The sequence below is a fragment of the Diabrotica virgifera genome, chromosome 7 (genome assembly GCF_917563875.1).
Source record: "Diabrotica virgifera virgifera chromosome 7, PGI_DIABVI_V3a".
Lineage (NCBI taxonomy): Eukaryota > Metazoa > Arthropoda > Insecta > Coleoptera > Chrysomelidae > Diabrotica > Diabrotica virgifera.
The window spans coordinates 99192164-99213819 of NC_065449.1; the positions used below are offsets into that span (position 1 = coordinate 99192164).

Sequence of the window (21656 nt, forward strand, 5' to 3'; positions counted from 1 at the left end):
ACTATGTATTCAGTGATTACAATAATTTATATACTATACAATAAAAACTAATAATCGAGAAAAGAGAAAAAGTGTTAATAATACATTGTTACTATGGAACGCTCAGATAAATTTTGAACATCTGTAACAACAAACTATACTTGGATCACAGAATATACCCTTGTGTATTCTGTGCTTGGATCTTCCATAAATAATAAGCAATAAATAACTTTTTATTAAAGAAAAGAGAAAAGTCCCAAATACAAAATTTATAAAAAATAATAATAAATAATAATTATTTAAATCTTACAACTTTTCTTATTGGAACCCCTTTCTGGTAACATCCTTAATCTCTGACTTTTACAATTTATAAGACAAGAGACGACTAATAAACAAAGCGAAAAGGACTCTACAATATGCAGTCGCATTGCGCTTTCATTCGTCTAGGAAAAAGGTCCAAAATAAAGTTCCTAATACTCAAAATCTGAGTTAAGATAAAAGTGAAAATGAAAGACAGTTTATGTTTCCTTTGGATTCAGAGGCGATGCACAATTTCCAGACAGCTGTTTCTGTCTTACGACGTCCTCAGTGGAGCTGTGTGCACACCTCTGAATCAAAACGAAATCAAACTGCCTATTTAAGTGGAATTTCGAACTATGGAATTTTAAACTATTTTTGAAATTCCACTTAAATATACAGTTTGGTTTTGATTCAGAGGTGTGCACGCAACTCCACTGAGGATATCGTAAGACACAAACAGCTGTCTGGAGATTGTGCATCTCTGAATCGAAAGGAAACATAAACTCTCTTTAATTTTAACTTTTTATTAATTTTTCGTCTTTGATCAATTATTTATCAAATACTCTATCAATATTATTTAATAAACAACTCAAAATATTAATGAAGCCGTGTCAAATATTTAGTAGCCTTAGTCTCTACCCTTAGAACAAACAAAATGTTTCTTTTGGATGAGATATTTGAAATTAAAAATCACACTCAATTTTTTCTCTTCTTTTTTACCCCTATTAAGTAACTTATTAAAATAGTTATTTATGAAACAGTTCGTGAAGTATGCTTTTTGCGAACGCACGTGATGTTTAGAGCACGAGCGACAACGGAGCGAGTGTTATAGATCGCGTAAGTTCGCAAAAAGTACTTCACGCACAGTTTCATACAATATTTTATCTACGATAAACAAATAAAAAAACTGTAACTCTTCGTCACTGGAATTCATTTCTATTCTACAATTTTTAAAACTTTGACATTTATAAATTCTAATTTCTTTCAAACCACAAAACTGTCAAAATTTTGGTTGTAATTTATTGCTCATTATGTCGTCACCATGACAATGCGAAAGTTAAGGATATTTGATTATATGAAAGTGTGTCAAAAACAGTGCAAAAAGTAAATCCCATTTAAAATAAATTGTTACTTCACGCACTGCTATCTATAATGACAGTTTTCACAAACTAAAAATTTATACATAATATGACATAGAGTAGATAAATAAACATTATAGAAGTTTTCAGGGACTTTCTACACTCGGTAATGATGTCATCTATCATTCTGCGTTTAAATGTTTCAAAAATACTTATTAGTTTTCTCAGGATTCGAAAAAAATGAATGCATTTAAAAACCATTGGAACCAAATTTTGCACCTACGCTCTTAATTTTGCGATACTAGTTTCTGTGAGTATAAAGGAGACCTAGTATAAAAAGTAATTCGTGAATAATTTCATGCATGTGCAAAGACACAATGGAAGAATATAAACTTACGTGAATAGAAATCGGCCCACTTAAAAATTTGGTCATTTTTGATGTCTCGTATTTCCTAAATCTGTTGGCCGATTTAAGTGATTTTTTTTAATATGTTATAGCCTGATTCTTTAAAAATATCCCTGTAATAATATTGTTGCTAAACAGATAAATTTTTATTGTATACCGGGTGTACGAATCAAACTGTGTTTTTTCTCAAAGTTCGGGTCACTTTGTGGAATATTCTAGCATTTATAAAATACTGAAATTAAAACCCAGCTACAGCTTCAGGTTTTCTTAATATTCTGTTTTTTGATTCATTCGTTTATCTTGGATAATAAAAAAGTTAGGTACTTTAACAACTAGACATGTTCTTCATCAATACACGGTGTTTCTAAAAAAGTGCGACAAACTTTAAGGGGTCATCCTGCATGAAAAAATAATACCAGTTCGCTTTATAAACGTATGTTTGCAAATGTTTCGTTTCCGAGATACGGGATGTTGAATTTTTTCTTACAAACAGTTGAGATATGCAAATGAAATTTGGTAGGTTTTAAGAGATAGTTATTGGCGATTTATTGACATAAAATGAAGAATTTTCTATTAACCATTTAGGGTGGATGGTGCATGCAAGTAATATGATCGGTCATATTAATTTTCATTTGCAGATCTCAACTGGTTTTAGAGCAGTAAATAAATCGTCAGTTTGTAAGAAAAAATTCAACATCCCGTATCTCGGAAACGAAACATTTGCAAACATACGTTTATAAAGCAAACTGTCATTATTTTTTCATGCAGAATTACCCCTTAAAGTTTGTTGCACTTATTTAGAAACACCGTGTATTGATGAAGAACATGTCTAGTTGTTAAAGTACCTAACTTTTTTATTATCCAACATAAACGAATGAATAAAAAAACAGACCATTACGAAAACCTGAGCTATAGTTGGGATTTAATTTCAGTATTTTATAAATGCTAGAATATTCCACAGGGTGCCGCGAACTTTGAGAAAAAACACAGTTTGATTCGTACACCCGGTATACAATAAAAATTTACCTGTTTGGCAACAATATTATTACAGCGATATCGTTAAAGAATCATGCTATAACATATTTAAAAAATCACTTAAATCGGCCCACAGGTTTAGGAAATACGAGACATCAAAAATGACCAAATTTTTAAGTGGGCCGATTCTATGCACGTACGTTTATGTAATATGTAATTAAAATAAAGGACAACTTTTTCACCATTATCGTCTTTATTTGAAAGATATTGAACGACATCTTACAGTTAAGTTCTATTGCGAGACGTACAATGAAAAAAAATTAAAAGTTAAAATATTAATCACTTTCGTCTTCATCACTAAAATATTCACTTTTTTTTATTTTCTTTCTAGGAATTTTGTTCGAACTGTTTTCTTCGACTGGACAATAATTTCCTGTGGCAACTTTATACCTGTAATCCTCTAGTTCCTGTTTTTCATGCTATAAACAAAATAAAAATAAATTATGTTTTCCCACAATATTATTAGAAAATCATAATCGTTTGTCGACTACAATGGTCACTATTAACAGTATAATCACAGTGTAGTCGACCGCAAATGACAAAGATAAAAATCCAATTAATTGATGGAATCATAAAGCATAAGGGATCATAATCACTAGAGAAGCTCTGTTTGCTCTAAATGTTCTAACACGCCTAAGATTTACACGCCTGGTTCATAGATTTAGAAAAGGATTTTGACAGGGTACTTCATGATTTACTTTAAGATATTCTAAAAAGCAAAGGAATAGATGATAAAGATCTGAGAATAATCCTTAATTTATACTGGAATCTGCGAGCAAATATAACAATGTAAGATAAAGTTTCAGACGTAATAAGAGTAACACGTGGAGTGAGACAGGGATGCATATTATCGCCACTACTATTTAACGTCTATAGTGAACATAAAGTGTGATCCAAAATTATTGTCACCATAGGTGACTCTGAACGACAGAGATAGCTATACAGTGCATGTCTATTCTTAATTCTGATATACTTTCCAGTTTACGTCAACTTTGCAGTGTACGTCAACTTAACAAGAAAAGTTAGGTTATGTAGAGATGTTGGTAGTGGACATATACAGCATCTTGTTTTGATTTTATTTATTATTGTTACTTATAATTTTGTTAATTCTTTTTATTTTTGATTAAAGTTCTGTGTTAAAGGTTTTGACTGATTTTTTATGTTTTATAATGTTAATCAAAATTAATTGATAAACCAATGATATAAATTCAGATTAAACAAGACATACGTAATTTCTTGCACGGCTAGCTTTGATCCAATAATTGTGGATCGCTCGTTATATTTGCTAGTAATTTTTTCACACACAAATGACGGAATAATCGTCAATGGGAAAGTAATAAGTAACATTCATAAGATAAGCAGATGATACTGTGCTGTTGGCAATAATATCGGAAGAGCTTCAACTTTTACTAGACAACATGAAGAGAGTATGCAATAACTACGGTATACAGATTAATACCAAGAAAGCCAAGTTGTTCTGAAGCTATTTTCTTGTGACATTTTTGCAATTAACTAGTTTTGATGGGAAATAAGCCACAAAAATATTAATATTTTTTGTATTTTGACAACGACACCCGATTTGGGCGTCGAAACGTTAATAAAATCATTCTTTTAGTAAAATTGTGGCTTATTTCCCATCAAAATTAGTTAATTGCAAAAATGTCACAAGAAAATAGCTTCAGAACAACTTGGTTTTCTTGGTATTAATCTGACACCCAAATCGGGTGTCGTTGTCAAAATACAAAAAATATTAATATTTGTTGTATTTTGACAACGACACCCGATTTGGGCGTCGAAACGTTAATAAAACCATTTTTTTAGTAAAATTGTGGCTTATTTCCCATCAAAACTAGTTAATTAAGAAAACCAAGTATATTATGATCTTTAGTAAAATTCCAATTCATCATACAGATATTGCACTCCCATTCAACAATGTGAATAATTACAAATACCTGAGAGCTATATGATCAACGAGAAAAGTGATAAAATGTCGAGCTCACAAGCCGTATTGAAATTGCTAGGTCCATCATACATCATACAGTGATGAGCGCACTAATAACCGGCAAAATAGCACAAAAGATGGAAAACGTATTAAGTTGTGAGATAAAAAGAAATGAAACTAGTCGAGTTGGGAAATTTAGCGATATTAACCAAAAAACAATCAATATATTGATTGTTTCCCACCTTTAGAAGTATCGGACGAGTTTAGCAAACTGCCACTGTTACAGTGACAGTTTTAGTTGACATACTTCTCTGATACGTGTAAAGGTGGGAAACAATCAATATAATGTAAATTTATATGTTAATATCGCTAAATTTACCAGCTCGACTAGTTTCATTTCTTTTTATCTCACAACTTAATACGTTTTCCATCTTTTGAGCTATTTTGCCGGTTATTAGCACGCTCATCACTGTATAAATGAAGCGTGATAAAGAACATACAGTGCTTTTCAGATAAAACTATACACCTTAAATAACTTTTGAACCACTGATTTTTAGAAAAAACGCAAAAACACGTCAAATAATAATTGAGAGGGAGACATTATGCCATATTTAAGCTTGACGGGAAAGGCACCCTCTCACCCCCCGTATCATCCCCTATTTTTCAAAAATTACTACCCCCTCTTTTTATTTCATACTTGGATTCTCCTCTTTGTACTGATTTCAAAAATGTATAACACTTAATGCTTAAAGTGATTAGTTTATGAGAGAAAACTGGATTGAATAAAAATTATTTTATCTACTCTGTCATATTATGTATAAGTTTTTAGTTTGTGAAAACTGTCATTATAGATAGCAGTGCGTGAAGTGTTTAAAGTGTGCGTGAAGTAACAATGTATTTTAAATGGGACTTACTTTTTCGCATTGTTTTTGACACACTTTCATATAATCAAATATCCCTAACTTTCGCGTTGCCATGGTGATGACATAATGAGCAATAAATTACGACAAAAGTTTTGACAGTTTTGTGGTTTAAAAGAAGTTAGAATTTTTAAATGTCAAAGTTCTAAAAATTGTAAAATAGAAATAAATTCCAGTGACGAAGAGTTACAGTTTTTTTTTATTTGTTCATCATAGATAAAATATTGTATGAAACTGCGTGAAGTACTTTTTGCGAACTTACGCGATGTATAGCACTCGCTCCGTCGTCGCTCGTGCTCTAAACTCTAAACATCGCGTGAGTTCGCAAAAAGCATACTTCACGAACTGTTTCATAAATAACTATTTTTAACAATTTTATAACATTTAGAGTAAATATTTCACTACCAACAATTTTAACAATAATTATTCAAGCTTTCAAAAGTCATTTTGAATCATTATTGTCAAAATTTTTGGTAGTGAAATGTTCATTCTAAATGTTTGTATGTAATAAATTTGTTCAAAAAATAATTTTTTTCAATCCAGTTTTGTTGCTTTTGTATTTATTTTTCTCATAAACTAATCACTTTAAGCATCAAGTGTTATACATTTCCAAATATAAGGGGGTAGTAATTAAAAAAAAATTAAGGGATGATACGGGGGGTGAGAGGGTGCCTTTCCCGGAAAGCTTAAGTATGACATAATGTCTCCCCCTTCAAGTATTATTTGACGTGTTTTTGCGATTTTTCAAAAAATCAGTGGTTCAAAAGTTACTTAAGGTGGATAGTTTTATCTGAAGAGCACTGTATATGTGTTTAGTACCTTGTTGTACGGCGTTGAAGCATGAACTCTCAAACATAACAATATAAAAAGTATTGAGTTTCGAAATGTGTGTGCTATCGAATTAAGAAGAAGTTGGATTGACCGAGTCATCAATGAAGAAGTAGGTCTCTACTACATTCTTTAATGATTCGATTGTTTCAAAACCAAAACTGATATAATATAACTTACTTCTAAAGCTATAGCAGCACTTAACGTTTCACAATCATCAACTGGCTCTTCTTCCTCATCGTTTTCATCATTATTACCTCTGTCCTCATCACTAGTATCGAAGTATTCTTTTTGTTCCTAAAAATATATTTAAAGGTTAAATATAAGTTAGAAAATCTCCAGGGTACGACTTGATCAGTGGAAAAGTGTTGAAAGAATTACCTCTCAAATGCATAAAACTTATAACGTTTATATTCAATGCCATATTAAACTTAGGTTACTTTCCTGATCAATGGAAAGTGTCTAAGATAATAACCATGCTAAAACCGGGGAAACCTCAAGAAGAAACTACATCGTACAGGCCAATCAGCCTCTTGCCAATCACGTCTAAAGTTTTCGAAAAACTATTAGTAAAAAAACTCGAACCCTGGATCAAAAATCTAATTCCAGACCACCAGTTTGGATTTCGGTCCCATCACTCAACAATCCAACAAGTTCACAGAGTGGTAAAACATATAAATTATGATTTTGAGGCCAAAAGGTACTGTTCAGCGGCATTTCTTGACGTTAGGCAGGCATTTGACAAGGTATGGCATGAAGGCCTCCTATACAAGCTAAAAAGGACATTACCGCACAGCTTTTACATTCTTCTTGAGTCATATTTGTCAGGTAGGTGTTATTTTATTAAATATCAAGATGCAATTTCCAAACTCTATTCTATCAAAGCTGGCGTACCACAGGGTAGCGTGCTGGGACCTACCTTGTATCTCATGTTTACCGCAGATATACCTCCAACTCTTCAGGAACCACTAGAGGAGAGACCACCTACAGAAACATTTGCCGACGATACTGCAATCCTAGCCTCACACACTGACCCTATTTATGCCTCGCATCTCCTTCAAGCGTATCTAGACATAATACAAGATTGGTTTTTGGAATGGAAAATTAAAGTCTGAAGGAAAATCTATTCATGTTACATTTACAACACGAAGAGGAACTTGTCCTCCTGTAACTCTAAACAATCACCAATTACCATCAGCCAACGAGGTAATATATCTTGGTATTCATTTGGACAGAAGTCTCACATGGAGGAAACATATCTGGATCAAGAGAAAGCAACTAGATCTTTAATTCAGAAATATGTATTGTTTAATGGGCCGTTCATCAAGACTGTCTCTGGATAATAAATTGCTGCTCTATAAGGAAATACTTATGCCAATCTGGACATATGGGTTGGAACTATGGGGAACAGCCAGTCACTCCAACATCGAAATCATCCAACGCTTCCAATCAAAAACCCTCAGAACCATCACTAATGCACCTTGGTACATCAACAACAGAATTATTCATCGAGACCTTAAAATGGATATGGTACAAGAAGTCATCACAAAACGTAGCGCTGCATACATTGCCAAATTGAAGGATCATGAAAACCAGTTTGCACTTAACCTCCTAGACAATTAACAAGAACAGCGTAGGTTAAAGAGGTTCAAACCACTGGACTTACCATTTAGAGTAAACTTTTAAACTAATTAGTAGTTATAAAATGTAATTATTTTCTACACAACTTTATAAAAATTATACTTTGATTTTACCAGTGGGTAAAATCCTTCTTGTCCTTAGTCAATGTCATTACTTTTGTTTATTGTTGACACTCAACAGATTGCAAAATGCTTTTAAATTAAATAAAAAAAATATACGTAAACATATTCATAAAGTTAACAATTGTAATAAATCGTTAATGAGATTGGCAAGGTAGGACACAATCAACTGCGATTTATTTTGCCTTGATTTATTTACGACTGCAAATAAACTTTCTCACTTAAGTATGAAGTATGAACCCAACCTACCTATACAGTTTTGCCTCTGCCTCTATCTACGACCATGACCAACTTCTGGGCAGGCTTAAGTTATTTTTGCCGTTGAGTACATGAGTGACTGAAACCAACAGTCTTTGTATTCCCTAACAACTTACTTCAAGTAAAGTAAACTGTAGCTATATCACCACCATCCTCATCATGTCTTAATATATCCATTTTTGGATAAAGGCCTCCCCTTGTCCCTTCGCTGGTCTTTACTCTCGAATAATTTCCTTTAAGTAAAGCGAAAGGCTTTATGAGGAGCAATGTGCACAAGCAACACAAAGAAAAAATCAAGTATATGCAAGGCTCCAAGCACGAAGAACGAGAGAAGTAGAAGAAGAGTATAGGGAGCTGAGACGAGACGAAAAACGAATACTGAAAAGAAAGAAGAAGGAAGATATAGAAAACCAACTGAAAGAACTAGAGAAGTATAACACGCAAATGGAAACGGGAAAATTCTACAAGAAGATTAACTAGACTAGAAAGGAATCCAAATCTAGACTATCAATAGTCAGAAACAGAACGGGAGAAAGAATTGGTAATCAGGACGTGATACTAGAAAGGTGGGCAGAAAATTTTGAGGGTAGACTAAATATAAGAGGTTGCAAGAAGCAAAAATATAGCTCGAAGACATGGACGACGAAAGAGAGAAAGATAACATCATAATCATAAAGAGGAATAAGTCATTAAAGCAATACAAAAATTGAAAGAAAACAAAGCTCCTGGATCAGATGACATACCTTCTGAACTTTTAAAATATGGAGTAAAAAATCTGACCTGTAGTATTGTAACATTTTTTTATATACTAGGATTAGTAATTTACCCGTTGGATTAAATTTTAAACCCACTAGTACTCATTACGGGTACGCCTATGGCCGTTTCCGTAAATAGCTAAAATTGGCTATCATAACGGTACTGGCACAAATCGTTGTCGGTATGACCAACGCAAATAACTGGAGTCTATTATTATAAACGGAACCATTCTTTTATTGCAGCTTTGCGAACACAATGGTTTGGAAATAAACCTTGCCCTTATTTTATTTAGCGCTTGCTATTGTTATCTGTTTCGCATAGAAACCTCCCAAAGTTTACTATCAACCTCCCGTTAGGTATAACACTTTGTACAAAGCGGCATGGTATTGCAGGTTTTATGATCACTTTCGGTTTCGGTAATATTTCAATTAACTTTCCCTTTCGAAAACCCCTGTTAGGTATTTTGACCTTCTTTTGAGGTATCTGTGTGATGTACGGTTAAGTTACCTAAAAACCAAACTAGGTCGGTTTTTTTGAAGTTCGATTTTTTGAGAGGGAGATATCCCCACTTTTTTTTAAGGAAGAAGCATCGCAAAAAGATTGCGAAGAGAACTGAGCGGCTGAATGGCTAGAAGAACAGACGTGTGTCTCTAGAGTACCGTATATCTTTCTTATCATCTACCTTACCTACAACATATCTTATCTGAGTGATATTCACTCTCGTATCGTATCTGTAATTGGATCTAACATCCGCTTAGATTCAATTACCAAATAACTTCAGTGTTTGCTTACTAAGTAAAGTAAATAATATAGAGTCAGTGCAAATTAAGAGGCAGAATATCTGTAAGTGTCTTAATAATCCTACCTAAAACTATTTACAAAAATAGAACAATCTATGGGCTATCTACCTCAACGTATCTTCATCTGTGGTTAAGGCTAACCTCCGATGAATCTCATCCGCGATTTCCTCAATAGTTTTTTATTCATTAGTAAACTTTTCATTATCGAAATCAAGTACATTCACTAATTCATTAATAGCTGTGCGATTGGCTTTTTGTTAATAAAACCAAGTGCGGGTTGGTTTTTGATTTTTGAACAGGAAACGTTTGTTAACTTTGTATGTTTTGCATTTTATTTTTATTATATCTTTGTACTTTATATCTTCTATTCAATCATTAAATTTACCATATCAGTTATCTCGAGATAAGCCCTAAAACAGTAAAGAGAGACTTTTCACGATCGATGCTGGATTTGTTTTTTTTTAATTCATAACCAGGCTCTCTTTACTGTGTTTTTAATTGTGCATGTTTTTGTTATAATATGTTACTTGTATTTATTCCATCATAATTTTTGTTTATTTCTAACTGTACACCACAACACATTAATTGTTGGTGCAGTTTTGATGGGTGTATATACATTGTTTTCTCTTTATTTCTTGTGTTTTTTTTTGGACTCACCCTTCTGGTGAGCCATTTGTTAATATATTGTTTTTTTATTTATTTCACTAGTTTTATTTATCTACTATTAATAAGTTCCCTGATAAAAGAAATTACCGCTAAATATTAACTAATTAACTGTCTATATCTTTTCTTGTATTTGGTCTCAGAACCTCATTATCTTTTCTTACCTACCTGTTTTCGTTTCTAAGGTTTCTTAATTTTCCCCTTTCAACCCCAAAAAGTTAAGTGGCGCCCTGTATCTCTTCCCTTATCTTAGGTAACTTTACCTATCTATCTTTTTATCTGTTTCTCTCTCTTCTCTTATCTACCTTCTCTTGTCTTATCTTTACCTATTTCTTCTATTGGCTCCCTTCCACGTTCCAAAAGCTAGTTTCGAACCCACGACTCGCTCTCCACCTACCATCTGGCTGCCGTCGCAGTGTCTCCATTGGTGACCTTTCTAGCACCATCCAAAAAAAGGTTTCCGAGGTTACAGTATAAGTACGCAAGTAGAACTGATTTGGAAGCAGGTGAAACTACCAGAAGACTGAAACGATGGTATAATTGTACCTATTCACAAGAAAGGAGACCAAACAGTTTGTGATAACTACACAGGCATTACCCTGCTAAACTTGACCTACAAAATATTGACCTACATTCTTTACGATCGACTGTCGGGATATTGTGAATGCATAAAAGAGCAAGTACCAGTGTGGGTTTCCCAAAGAAAAGTCTACTATTCATCAAATTAACATTCCTTCTAAGACAAGCTTTGGAAAAAACATATGAGTATGTAATCATAGAGTTATATATTAGCATAGAGAGAGTGTCATTCAGAGCGAAGTGACGACACCATCTTTTTTATTTGGATTAGTGCTGTTTCACTCTTACGCATAGTAAAGCTGCTACAGTTGTCCTCCTCTTCCGTGCCTATATTCACACTGAATGTCATCATAGATTTTCGATACAATGTGTTAGAAAGAGATGCAGCAAACCAGTCCATGAGATCTTGTCGTCAGGAAGCGCGGAAGGTAGGCTCCCTCTATGTTAATATATACCTCTATGTATGTAATAGGTACTCACCATTTGTTTGTGGATTTTAGATGGGCCTATGATAGTGTAGACAAAAACGCACTATACAAAGCCACGGTAGATTTTAATACCGTAATACACTTAGTGAGGCTTGTGAAAGCAGCCCTCTCAACAGTCGAGTGTAAGGTTATAGTGCAGAACAGAATATGAAGAATTTTCCAGACACAAACAGGACTTCGACAGAGAAATAGCCTATCGTGACTTGTGTTCAACATTGCCCTGGAGAGAGCTATTAGAGAATCTGGAATAACAACGAGAGGGGCCATTATTAACACATTGCGTGCCACGCCTTAATCGGGATAATGCTCTCGGGGGCCACGGCATATCCACGCCAATGAAAGTCAGTCGTACGTGTATATCAAAAATGAGCGACGTGGCACGCAATGTGTTAATAGGAGTGTACCGGGTGTCCCAATAAGAATGACTCTCGGCCATATCTCAGGAACCGTTTATAGTAGAGCTTTGAAATAAAAAATTTTATAACAAAAGTTGCCTCAGGAAAAGCCTGGAAATTATTTTCATAATAGCGGTGGGTCCACCGCTAGAGGGCGTAATTGAATATCAAAAATAAAAAAATCTAAATTTTACATAATTTTCCTAATGAAGGGGCACTGAAAATCCGATTATTGTATTCTTGATAAAATTCTGCGCATATTTGATTTAACAAGTTTAACTCTACCTTTGAAAATAAGAAGTGGGGGTGAGTGGAAACCTTGTTATGAAAAAATGGCTGTAAGTCCGGTTCTGCTAAATCAAATTTTGAAAACTGGGTCTTGTTGAAGACAGATCTTTTTCTTCAATGTAAGCGTGATAATTTTGAACCATCCTAATCAGTAATAAGCCAGCTGGGAGGCGTTATTTAATTTTTTTCAGAAATCTAGTTTTCTTTGGAAAATATTAAATACAAGTATGCATTTTTAATCATACTTTATAAAATTAGATTAAATTAGCAATAGAATAGCGAAAACCGCATGTAGATACCTTTTTTCTATCTCAAGATATCTCGAGAAACGTGTAAATTTTATACATAACTGTTACTATCACCGGTAAACTAAGTTAATGAAAAGTAGTGTGCTGTGGAAAAAAACAAAATAACATTTTCCAGATGTCAACGTATAAAAATATAATTAATTAAAACAACAATATAAAGAGAAACAATACTATTAAAATTAAATCTAACACAGAACAAAAAGAACTACTTAGTGACGACCTAAATATTCAAATTGTTGCCCATCATACACTACTCTAGAATACATTATCCAGAGAATACTAAACGCCATTCAAAGCATATCGAGAGCAGACATTGAGACTGCTGTTCAATCTACTCTTGAAAGAGTAAATGTTTGCAACGAAAATGATGGGCAAAAATTTGAACGTTTATGTCATCACTAAATAGTTGTTTTTATTTCTTTGTAATAGGGCTTTTCAACGCTTCTCATTTGTTTCGAGCCTCTGTCATATGCCGTATAATCCGTGTATAATATTAATATACGAGATATGAACGAGGCTCGAAACAAATGAGAAGCGTTGAAAAGACCTAATATACGTTGACAGCTGGAAAATGTTTCTTTGTTGTTTCCATAGCACACTACTTTTAATGAATTGTTTCGTTTACCGGGGACAGTAACCGTTATGTTTTTAAATTTACACGTTTTGTAAGATATCTCGAGATAGAAAAAAGGTATTAACATGCGGTTTTCGCTATTCTGTTGCTAATTTTGTCTAATTTTGTAATATGGTATTAAAAATGCATGTTTGTATTATTTAATATTTTCCAAGGAACACTAGATTTCTGAAAAAAATTAAATAACGCCTTCTAGCTGGCATATTACTCAGTAAGTTGGTTCGAAATCATAACTTTTACATTGACGAGAAAGATCTGTCTTCAACAAGACCAAGTTTGCAAAATTTGATTAAGCAGAACCGGACTACAGCCAGTTTTTCATAACCATGTTCCCACTCACCCCCACCTCTTATTTCCAAAGGTAGACCTAAACTTGTCAAATCAAATATGCGTAGAATTTTATGAAGAATACGACGATTAGATTTCCAGTGCCCCTTCATTAGGAAAATTTTGTAAAATTTAGATTTTTTAATTTTTGATATTCAATTACGCCCTCTAGCGGTGGTCCCACAATTATGAAAATAATTTCCAGGCTTTTCCTGAGGCAACTTTTGTTATAAAATTTTTTATTTCAAAGCTCTACTATAAACGGTTCCTGAGATATGGCCGAGAGCCATTCTTATTGGGACACCCGGTACAAATACTGGCGTATGCAGATGACATTGATATTATAGCAAGAAGAAAGGCGGACCTGGTTAAATCGTTCACGGCGTTGGAAGCAGCAGCGAAAAGAATATATATATATATATATATATATATATATATATATATATATATATATATATATATATATATATATATATATATATATATATATTTTTTTACCAATGTTTCTTGGGTTTAGGTTCATAAAAAAAGCTTGTCTATGATGTTATGACCATATTTATTGATATATTATCCGACGTTTCGGCAGGAAATCCATGCCTTTTTCAAGGATTGACTAAAACAACATTTATTGAAAGCTACAATACAATTTAAAAGAAAATCGACTTACCATGCAATCGTAAATTTAGTTTTGAAACAAGTACACAAATAGACGTCACAATTAAAACAATGTTAAAATGTTAAAGCATAGGAACGGACCCACTAAGTCATTGCGTTAAGAGAGTAATGAACTGTGTCAAAAATTATTATGGTGTTTATTGATGTTTGATTTTATGTTAAGTCAAAATAGTTGTCTTCGTCTCATAGGCGTGCTGAAATATTATATAGTTAATTTTAGATTAAGTTGAAATATACCCTATTAAGGTTTTTGACATCCCGTTTATCATTGACAGCTTTGTTATTTTTTTTAATTTCTATGGACTCTAGCAGTTCCCTCTTCTTTTTGTTGGGTTCACTTTTTAGGATTTTAGTTTTATCGAAATCAAATTTGTGTTTCTTTGTGTTTCTCAAAACAGCACTAACACTTAATTCATACCCACATCACCTCATTGAAAACACCTTCAAGTCACGACTACATACATTTTACAACAACAAAAACAACAACAAAAATAATAAGGAAAAGAAGAAATATATGTCTTTGCCTTACATACAAGGGTTATCTGAACAACTTTCGAATCTCCTAGCCAAGCATAACATTACAGTTGCTCACAAAGGATATAATCTCTTGAAAAGGAATTTTACTAAACTTAAAACTAAAACCCCGCAATCAAAAAAATCACATGTTGTATATGAAATTCCTTGTTCAAATTGCGATGGGGTATATATCGGACAAACCAGCCAGCTACTAAACTCTAGAATTCGGTCTCACAAATATGACAAAAATAACACTACAGCCCTCACAAAACATGAAAACGAAAAGAAACACAAATTTGATTTCGATAAAACTAAAATCCTAAAAAGTGAACCCAACAAAAAGAAGAGGGAACTGCTAGAGTCCATAGAAATTAAAAAAAATAACAAAGCTGTCAATGATAAACGGGATGTCAAAAACCTTAATAGGGTATATTTCAACTTAATCTAAAATTAACTATATAATATTTCAGCACGCCTATGAGACGAAGACAACTATTTTGACTTAACATAAAATCAAACATCAATAAACACCATAATAATTTTTGACACAGTTCATTACTCTCTTAACGCAATGACTTAGTGGGTCCGTTCCTATGCTTTAACATTTTAACATTGTTTTAATTGTGACGTCTATTTGTGTACTTGTTTCAAAACTAAATTTACGATTGCATGGTAAGTCGATTTTCTTTTAAATTGTATTGTAGCTTTCAATAAATGTTGTTTTAGTCAATCCTTGAAAAAGGCATGGATTTCCTGCCGAAACGTCGGATAATATATCAATAAATATGGTCATAACATCATAGACAAGCTTTTTTTATGAACCTAAACCCAAGAAACATTGGTAAAAAAATATATCAAGGTTCAAGAATTAAACTCAAACTATATATATATATATATATATATATATATATATATATATATATATATATATATATATATATATATATATATATATATATATATATGAAAATTACTAAGTTCTCGGGAAGAACCGCGTTGAGAATTTATAACTCGACGTTTCGGCACCCTATATATATATATATATATAGGGTGAGGCAGATAACTGGCCTATTAGAAATATCTCGAGAACTAAAGGCAACAGAATCATGAAAATTGGAATAAAGGGGTTTTGAGGGATGATCTATTAAATGAAAATATTTTCATCTCTTTGCAACTTCCGGTTATACCGGAAGTTGCTTATAACTTGGTTTTTTTAAATGAGACACCCTGTATATTATTACATTTTTGGATTCTCCTCAACATCTTCTTTTTTAAAATATGAGATTTTGTAATATTATACAGGGTATTTTAAAAGATATTTACGTTTTATTATTTATTTCGTAGCAACATGCACACCCTGTAGAATTGTAATAGTTTGACATTAAAAATTCTGCTTACGTTCAAGTGATTTTTAATATAGTCTATTGTTGTTAAGAATCATTAGTATAGCTAACTTTGAAATTTTAGTATACTGGGTTGGTCGAAACTCAAAATGAATATTTTCTGAGTTTTCTTAAATAGAACACCCTGTATTTTAGTATTGTAATGAAATGATATTTCATAGTACTTTTTTATTCTATAAGTATTCCCTATACCTAACTGCTTTAATTTGTGAGTTATTGGTGATTCAAGCTAAACATTAATTGCAACAAAAAATACGTAAAATTTTATTAGGTTGGCCGTGAAAATATTCAATCACAAATAATTTTTCAGAAATAAATACATATTAATCCAGACTGATCCTTAAAATTACCAATAATTAAATTAACAATTAAGCACAAATTAAAGCAGTTAGGTATAGGGAATGCATAAGAAATAAAAAAGTAACATAAAATATCATTTCATTACAATACTAAAATACAGGGTGTTCTATTTAAGAAAACTCAGAAAATACTCATTCCGAGTTTCGACCAACCCTGTATACTAAAATTAAAAATTTAGCTATACTAATGATTCTTAACAATAGTAGACTATATTAAAAATCATTTGAACATAAGTATAGTTTTAGTTGTCAAACTACTACAATTCTACAGGGTGTGAATATTGCTACGAAATTAATAAAAAACGTAATTCTCTTTTAAAATACCCTGTATAACATTACAAATCCTCATATTTTAAGAGAGAAGACATCGAAAAGAATCCAAAAATGTAAAAATATACAGGGTGTCCCGCTTAAAAAACCGAAGTTATAAGCAACTTCCAGTATAACCGGAAGTTGCAAAGAGATGAAACTATTTTCATTTAATAGATTATCCTTCAAAACCCCTGTATTCCAATTTTCATGATCCTGTTGCCTTTAGTTCTCGAGATATTTCTAATAGGCCAGTTATCTGCCTCACCCTGTATACAAGCTATACGCTCCCGAGGAAGCTGAAGCTGTTTTCACTTAAAGATCCTTTTTGTGGGGGATCATCCCATTCTGACTTAGGTTTTACAGTTGCTGGTTTGACTTCACTGTTTCCACTACCTTTCTCTATTCTTCTCTCTCTTTGATTTTCCCTCCTATATTTCTAATTTCCATACTTCTTAAGTCTTCTTCCACTTGTTGTCCCCATCTGAGTTTAGGTCTGCCTCTGGTTCTTGTACCTGGTGGTATCCATTCGGTTATAACTCTTAACGGATTGTTCTTCTCTCTTCTCATTATGTGTCCATACCATCTAATTCTCTGTGCTTTTATTGCTTTAACTATGTTCTCTTGACCCATCCATTCTTGTATTTCGTGGTTCATCCATTGTCTTGCATCCTCTTCGTTTTCTCTCTTTGGTCCCAGAATTTTTCTCTCAAAAACTTTCAGCTGCTCTTCTTCTCTTAGCTGTTTCAGCTGCTAATGTGAATGTCTCCAAAGCATATAGCACTATTGGTCTTATGGTCGTTTTGTAGATTTTCATTTTTGTGTTTCTTCTTATCTCTGAAATTGTTTTTATTTCTGTAGAATGCTTTGTTTTCCGCTTGAATTGTTCTTTTCATATCTACACTTCCATTTCTTCTGTTGACTAATACTCCCAAATATTTGAACGTTTCAACCTCTTCGAAGCTGTGTGCGTATTGTCATTTCTGTCAGTTGTGTTCTTTTTCTTGCTTACATTCATGTATTTTGTTTTATTTTCATTTATTTCCAGTGCTCTCAGTTTGGATTCGTTTTCTATTTCTTGGAAGGTTTTCTTTAATGCCCTTTTATCTGTTGCTACTATGGTTATATCGTCCGCATATCCAATTATTTGTAGTGCATTTTTATTTATAGTTCCTGCGTTTGACAACTCTTTTATTATTTTGTCTAATGATAGAATAAATAGTACCGTTGAGAGCGAATCTCCTTGTCTTACTCCATTTCTTATTTTTATTATTTCTGTTCTCCCTCTTCCGGTGTCTATTGTTGCTTGGGAATCTCGCATCGTCATTTCCATCATTCTTATAATTTCATTTGGTATTTTGCTCTCTTGTAAGTCTTGGATCATTCTTCTTCTACTTAGTTTGTCAAAGGCCTGCTTAAAGTCTAGGAAAAATATGTGTGCTTCTCCGTTGTACTCGTATGTTTTCTCTATCGCTTGTTTTAGTTATGGATATCATCTATCGTAGATCTTCCTCTTCTGAAACCGTACTGGTAGTCTCCTATAGTTTGTTCTGTGTATATTGTTAGTCTGTCTCTAATTACACCATTCATTACTTTATATATTACATTGAGTAAATTAATCGCTCGGTAGTTTTTACATATCCTGTGGTCTCCTTGTTTTGGGATTGTCACAATAATTCCTTTCTTCCATTCTTTGGGCATTGTTTCCTTACTCCATGTATTCTGTATTAGTTCATAAATCTTTCTGTATAGTACCTCACCTCCGTATTTTATAAGTTCTGCACATATTCCGTCGTCTCCCGCTGTTTTCCCGTTTTTCAATTTGCATATTTTATCTTTTACTTCTGTATAGGTCAATTTTTCTTCTTCACCTTGTTCCGGGTTTATTATTGTTTCTCTTTCTTCTTCTATATCCGTTTCTTGATACATTTCTTCGAAATACTTCTGCCATGTTTCAGATTCTATGGCTAAATTAGCTGTCCGTTTTCGACTACCTAGCTTTAAGTATTGGTACAGTGGTTTCGAATTGTGTCTTTTATTTTCTGTTTCGATCTCATTCATAATTACGTCAATTTTTTTATTTTTCTTTGATTTAAACAATTTCTTTGTCTTTTTACTTTGATCTTGGTATTTTTCTCGTTCCTCTTCTTTGCCTGTGCTTAGCCATTTCAATCTTGTTTTATTCTTTTCGTCCACTGCTAATTTGCACTCATCGTCAAACTAATTGTTTCTTCTTGATTTTTGCATTTTTCCAACCACTTTCTCTGCTGCTTTGTTTATTCCTTGTTTGATTTTTTTTCCACTGTTCCTCCATTTCTTGTTCCTCCTTGAACTGCATCTCTGCATTTACCTCTTTTACAAATTTTCTTTTTACTCCTTTCTCTTTCAATTTACCTACGTCCCACCTTCCCTGTGCTTTTCGTCTTTCATTATTTGTTGTTTTTATTTTACATTTTGCAATCACTAGCAAATGGTCCGAATCGATGTTGGTCCCTCTGTGAGATCTAACGTCATTTATCGACTGTTTGTGTGACTTTTTAATGAGTACATGGTCTATTTGATTCCCCTCCAGACTTCCTGGTCTCATCCATGTTATTTTGTGTATGTTTTTGTGTTTGTATCTCGTGCTACTTATATCCATGTTTAATGCCACTGCTAAATTACATAGTCTTTCTCCATTATTGTTTGTTGTGCTATGTAATGAGTTTTCCCCTGCAACCTCCCGGGGCTACATGTTAACGCTAATAAAACTAAGTGTATGAAAGTCGCAAATAATAATAAAATTGCAAAACCTGAAAATCTAACGGTTGGAACATATACTTTCAAAGGAGTAAGAGAGTTCGTATTATCTAGGCTCACAAATCAACCAAAGTAATACAGTAACTGCAGAAATTAATAGACGTATATATCTAGCAAATAGAGCGTACTACGGATTAAAGAAACTTTTAACATCAAACATAGTAACAAAAAAAAAAATAAAAATATCGATATATAGAACGTTAATCAAGCCCGTCCTCACTTAGGCGTGAGAAACGTGGACGATAACAAAAAGAAATGAAGAACGGTTAGGAAGTTTTGAACGTCAAATCCTCAAACAGCTATAAAGGCCTGCAGGAAAACGGATTATGGCGTAGACGCTATAATTTTGAGCTTTACCGCCTTTATAGTGAGCCTAGCATTAGTAGATCTATAAAAAACCAGGCTGCGGTGGCTAGGCCACTTAGAGAGAATTAATGAGGTGGAGCCGCCGAAGCACATTTATAACCAAAGACCGGATGGAGTAAGGAGAAGAGGCAGGCTCAGAGGACGATTTAAGGACTAGGTGGAAGACAACTTGCAAATGTTAGGAGTGGGAAATTGGAAAACAGGCCTTGTTCTTGTTCTGGAACAGGCCAAGACCCACCGTGGGTTGTAGGGCCAATGATGATGATGAAAGCGAAAGTCTAGTTCCATCTAGTTTTAACATGTTTCTTAGAATTGATATTGTACTTAATTTGATATCTTCCTCTTCCTCTCTTGTATGTGTCATTTTCTCAAATGAAATGGTATACAACGTTTTTGAACGTTTCATAAGTTACTCTCGAACTTTCTTAATTTTGGCATTCTGTTGTCCCAGCAGGGTCCATTTTATTAAGCAAGCGATCTGTGGATACTAACGTTATAAATTGATAAAAAATATTATAACCTAACTAAATTTACCTCAGTTAACTTGTTGGAGGTACCATTTCTTTTCTTCCTCTTTCTAATTTTCTTGGGTGGAGGTTCCCTTTCCCCGAGTAAATTTTTGTCACATTTATAGCTTAAGTGGCCGTACTCGCCACATTCATAACACATTGTTTTATTTGGATATTCCTAAAAGTATTCAAATATAAATCAATAATTTTATTATAAAATGATTAAGCAAAACTAAAAAATGATAATTTGAACACCCAGTTTAAACAAATGTTTGTTTAGAAATGTTATGTAACAAAAATTACTTTACCTTTCTTCGAATAAATTCCTTTGTTCTCCCATTATCTTTGGCAATACTCGCTTTTAAAGTTCTTCCAAACATCTACGGCAAGAAAGAATATTGATATACAATTGAAAGAATATAAACATTAACATGATTAATTATACAGGGTGTCCAAAATTTTTTTTAATTAAATTAATTGTTTAATTAATAATTCAAAAAATTTTTGGACAACCTGTATAAATAATGATCTTAATGTTTACAGTACCGTATAGAGAATTTAATAACCTTTCAAATGAGCTAGCACACGACCCCTATTCTCATTTAAAAAAATAGTCGATTACGTCATCACGCCCAGATGGATGACGTCACTAGTACGATATATATATCATCGTTCTCTTTGCCTTATCCCTATGCGGGGTCGGCTTCCCTAATTGCATTTCTCCACACAAATCTATCTTGGGTCATATCAATGTTAATCTCCTTTACCAACATGTCCTGCCTTATCGTCTCCCCCCAGGTCTTCTTTGGTCTTCCTCTCCTACTCCTTCCAGGAATCTGCACTTCAGCTATTCTTCGTATTGGGTGATTAACATCTCGACGTTGAACATGACCAAACCATCTTAACCTATGCTCTCTCATTTTGGCATCAATTGGTGCCACACCTAGACTTTCCCTAATACACTCATTTCTAATT

At 33.1% G+C, this 21656-nt stretch overlaps 1 protein-coding gene across 1 annotated transcript in view; it reads right to left on the reverse strand.

Moving 5' to 3' along the window:
• Nucleotides 1-2973: 2973 nt before the first annotated feature.
• The window catches only part of LOC126888866 (zinc finger CCHC-type and RNA-binding motif-containing protein 1-like), a 37473-nt gene continuing 18790 nt past the window's right edge, over nucleotides 2974-21656 (reverse strand). Inside the window, exons 3-6 of the mRNA XM_050657295.1 lie at nucleotides 20990-21061; nucleotides 20707-20859; nucleotides 6670-6786; nucleotides 2974-3218 (exon numbers count right to left, since the gene is read on the reverse strand). Coding sequence (XP_050513252.1) covers nucleotides 3075-3218; nucleotides 6670-6786; nucleotides 20707-20859; nucleotides 20990-21061 — 486 coding nt within the window. The 3' untranslated portion in view covers nucleotides 2974-3074. The remainder of the gene's footprint in view (nucleotides 3219-6669; nucleotides 6787-20706; nucleotides 20860-20989; nucleotides 21062-21656) is intronic.